The sequence below is a fragment of the Sphaeroforma arctica genome, assembly GCF_001186125.1.
Source record: "Sphaeroforma arctica JP610 unplaced genomic scaffold supercont1.3014, whole genome shotgun sequence".
NCBI lineage: Eukaryota > Ichthyosporea > Ichthyophonida > Sphaeroforma > Sphaeroforma arctica.
In genome coordinates, this window is record NW_014037544.1 from 1 (window position 1) to 4,262 (window position 4,262).

Consider the following 4,262-nt stretch of genomic DNA (forward strand, 5'->3'; position numbering starts at 1 on the left):
CATATACATATATAGATATACATATAGATATATATATACACACACACTCATATATATATAAATAAATATATGTATAAATATATATATACATACATACATATATATATATATATATATATATACATATACATATACATATACTTATATATATACAATCATGCAATCATACATACAAACATACATACATCCATACGTACATACATACGTACGTATATATATATGTGTATATATAAATATACACACATTTATATATATATACATACACACACACACACACACACACACATATATATATATATATGCGTGTGTGTACGTACACACATAAATAAGTAAATTAAGTAGATTTGCTCAATATACCATAACCTAATTTGCTCATATTACCTTAACTTTATTGTCGCGTACAGTACTTGTGGTGGAACCATCCAATCGAAAGTAGGACACTCCATTAACCCACTTGGTGGGGGCGAGCGGCTTCTCGTCGTCGCTGTCATCGCGAGATCCACCGAATTGTTCGGTACCTTGCATGTTATAAATAGCGGGGTTAATATGAACAAATTTAGATTAGATGGACACTTTTACTATGGTTGTGTGATAAGAATAAAGATGATATATATATACGTATTTATATACATATAAATAAGAGGTTCAAAACATGCTCTAACATATACATGTATATAAAGAGGTTTAACCTCCTGGACAGATCCGTCTTGCTCGACTATAATCATACCCGCCGCCCCGAAGCGAATCTTCCTTTTCGACTTTCTGCTTTCCTAATGGAAATTGATACGTTCAATGTACCGACATCTTCACATAACATAGATATATTCCCTTTTCGACTTTCCTAAAGATGGGAATCGATACGCTGAAGAACCTCATTGACGCCCACTTATACCTTCCACTATCCTCACAGGATCTCTTTCTGCTGTAGTAGCTGGTCAAAGATATACAGCGTGCTAATACCTTAGCAGTATAAGAGTACACATTGCCTCGCACAACTGACGCATACGAATGCACGAAAGCACACTGCCATATAGTCGCTTGTTGCAGGAACATACGAAACGAGTCTTTTACCAACAGATATACAACGATAGAGATATACTTGAACCACAAAAGAGGCCATACTTCTTGTTGCCCACTCATACCTTCTGCTTTCCTCACAGGGACCTCTCTCTGCTGCAGTAGCTGCTCAAAGATATCCAAGGTGCTAATACTCTGACTGAAAAAGAGTACACGATCACCTGCCAACACAGACGCTTCAATAATTTTTATCGCCGCTGCTAGTTTGCCACTCATTTCGAGCATTCTCGGCTTGTACGCACCTCCCTTAAATACCGAATCCGCCCATGTATGCACAGGTTGACCGGGTTTATTGGACGTGTTTGTCCCTGAAATAGTCCCTTGCCTGGAGGCAAATTGGCTTGCAGCGGAGGGTGCTGGGGATGGCAAGGAGCTTCTGGGTAGGAATGGCACACTGGCCCCCGTGTATTGGGTTTGGAATTGAGATTGTGCATGGTATGGGGCGTTCTGAGTATTACTTTGGGTCTTATTTTGGGTGGTATTCTGGGTGTAACTCTGGGTCTTAACCCCCGCTGTGTAATTCGCATTGGCATTGAAACTATTTATAGTTCCAGTAGTCCCGCTCACCCATGTTGTGGCACTGCTCCCCACCGCCTGCTTGCCCCAGGGATTGCTAGCAGTAGCGGCGGGTACCGGTTTCACATCCTGTCGTAAACCGGGATGGACTGCCTCCTGCTGCGGCGAACTCGGGCCTGAGTCGGTCAGATCAACGACGGCCTCGACTTTAGTAGTAAGATTCTCTTTCTTAGTGCTATAGATGCCCTGTGTAGTAACACCCGCACCCCTAGTATCCCCCCAAGGGTTGGTGGTTTGGGCTATACCACTATCAGCCCCACCTGGCCTACTGAGTCCCGATTGCTTACCCCAGGGATTAGCAGTGGAGCTTACGCCAGGGCTACCCAAACCGGAACTTAAACCGGAACTAAACTTTGGTACAACCGGGTGGGACAGTAAAGGAGCCCCGCTCGACGACTTCCACGCACTTGTCGTTGTACCTGGCAACTCTTTCTTCCCGCAGGTACTGGCAGTCGAGCCCAAACCCAAACCCGAACTTGTACTCACACCCGTACACGTACCCATACTCGGGGTTGAAGTCGACGATCCCGATGTAGGTATGGATATACTACTCAGCGCAGGGGATGGGGTGTGCATACGCGCTTGCCTGGCCACTATACCGCGGGATAGGCCAAAGCCTTGTTGACTGGTCAACTGCAGCCGTTGGTGTACTTTGGACTGTGGGGGTGCTGCGGGTGTGGGGGCCGGGACGGGACTTGGGCTATGGAGAGTCGGGAGTTGGTTGTTGGCCGGTTGCACCGTCTGAGGGTGAACCATCGACGTTGAATGGATGCAGATAATTTAGACAATTAATTTAGTTAGTTGCTTTTAGATAATAATTGAATTGGCTTAGTTAATTTAGCTACGTTGGGTGATATTTATCGATACGTAGGTGGATAAGAAGTTAATAGGAAACGGGTAGTTGAGTAAACTAACCGAACAAGTCTAATCAATTTCATTGGTTCGCCTGATAATAGTCGGTGTGTGGATGGAGATGGAGTCGATAGGAGACAGATAGTTTGGCAAATTGATCCAATTAGTTTAGTTGATCTCGTTGGGTGATACTTGTTCATCTGCAGATGGATGTAGAGTTGAGTTGATGGGAGACGGCTAGTCAGTTAATCTAGCTGGGTTGAGTGCATTAGTGTCTAGAAGGATGTGTATATAAGTTTTCACATATCCATGCAAATGTGTATGTTTAAGAAGGCGAGCGGGGATTAGGCCGAGAGATGGTTAGAAGACAGTCGCGGTACGGTCGGGGTTGAAACGCATACATATGTGCACAGCAATACAAATAAATAATAAATTGAAACACGTGCGTGTCTAAATTAGATTTATACAAACACGAAAATGAAACGCATACGTATGTGCACAGCAGTACAAATAAATTATAAATTGAAACACGTGCGTGTCTAAATTAGATTTATACAAACACGAAAATACATATAATTTTTAATCAAGACATGCAACTAATCCATGTGCCTGGTATTGACATGCAAAATTAAATACGTTTGCTCGATTACACACAACCTTATAGGTGTATACACCGACTAAACACACTCAACAAAGTACATACACCGACAAGGCACACTGCTACACATACAACCTACATAGACACTACGCATACAACGGCTATAGAAACAACGAATATACACGCACAATGCACATTTCTACACAAAACACAAATAGATACCAACTACATACACATAAAATGCACATTACTAGACGAACAACGACCATGGACACTACCGTACCGGAGATGCGGGCCTGCTAAATGTCATAAGTTTGTGTGTATGCTGAGGCTCAGGTTGAGGCTTGCAGTTAAATTGGGGTTGGGACGGTGTTCGAGTGACATTGCTGATGCTATTGGCGGATGCCTGAGTGGTGTCCAGTGCGGCCTTCCACTCATCGTACAGTACGTCGGGATGGTTCCATATCTGTGCGTATGAATTGCGTGCAGGGTCAGTTGTACTTTCATATGTATAGACTATCGGAATGGCTCCAATCTGAGTGAGGCGAGTTTGTACTGTTTGATATACTGTCATATGTTGAGTAGACCGAGTTGGTTCCAAATCTCTGTGAGATGAGTTTGCATAGTTAGATATGCTGTCATATGCACAGTGCGTCGGGATGCTTCCATATCTGTATGTATTATTTGTTTATAGAGTTCAAGCTCGCGATGATTTTATATATATGTGATGCGAGTTTCTACGATTAAATATATTGTCATATATACAGCATATCCGAATGGCCCCATAACAGTGTGTTGGGAGGGTATACGGATAGAACTACTATCATACGTAAAGATTGCTGGGATGGTTCTATATATGTATAGAGTGGGTGTGTACTGTTAGTTTTGCTTCTATACGTACAGATAATCGGGATGGCCATACCTGTGTACTGCGATAGAGTAGGGCTAAAAAACAAAAATATGCACGATCATTGGGGTGCACATACCACTATATATATATATAAATAAATATATCTATATATACATACACACACACACATATATATATATATGTACATATATATTGTATATATATATACATTCACACCCACACAAACACAGACACAGACACAGACACACAGATACACACATATATATTTATATATGTATATATATTATA

The 4,262-nt window shown here is 42.0% G+C and overlaps 1 protein-coding gene across 1 annotated transcript; it reads right to left on the bottom strand.

Annotated features, from left to right (window-relative positions):
• Positions 1-1,142: 1,142 nt before the first annotated feature.
• On the bottom strand, positions 1,143-2,394 carry SARC_13206 (hypothetical protein; the record flags this gene model as incomplete). Its single annotated transcript, XM_014292668.1, has 1 exon — positions 1,143-2,394. A coding segment is annotated over one exon (1,252 nt), but the record flags the coding sequence as incomplete, so codon positions are not given.
• Between the last annotated feature and the right edge of the window lie 1,868 nt (positions 2,395-4,262).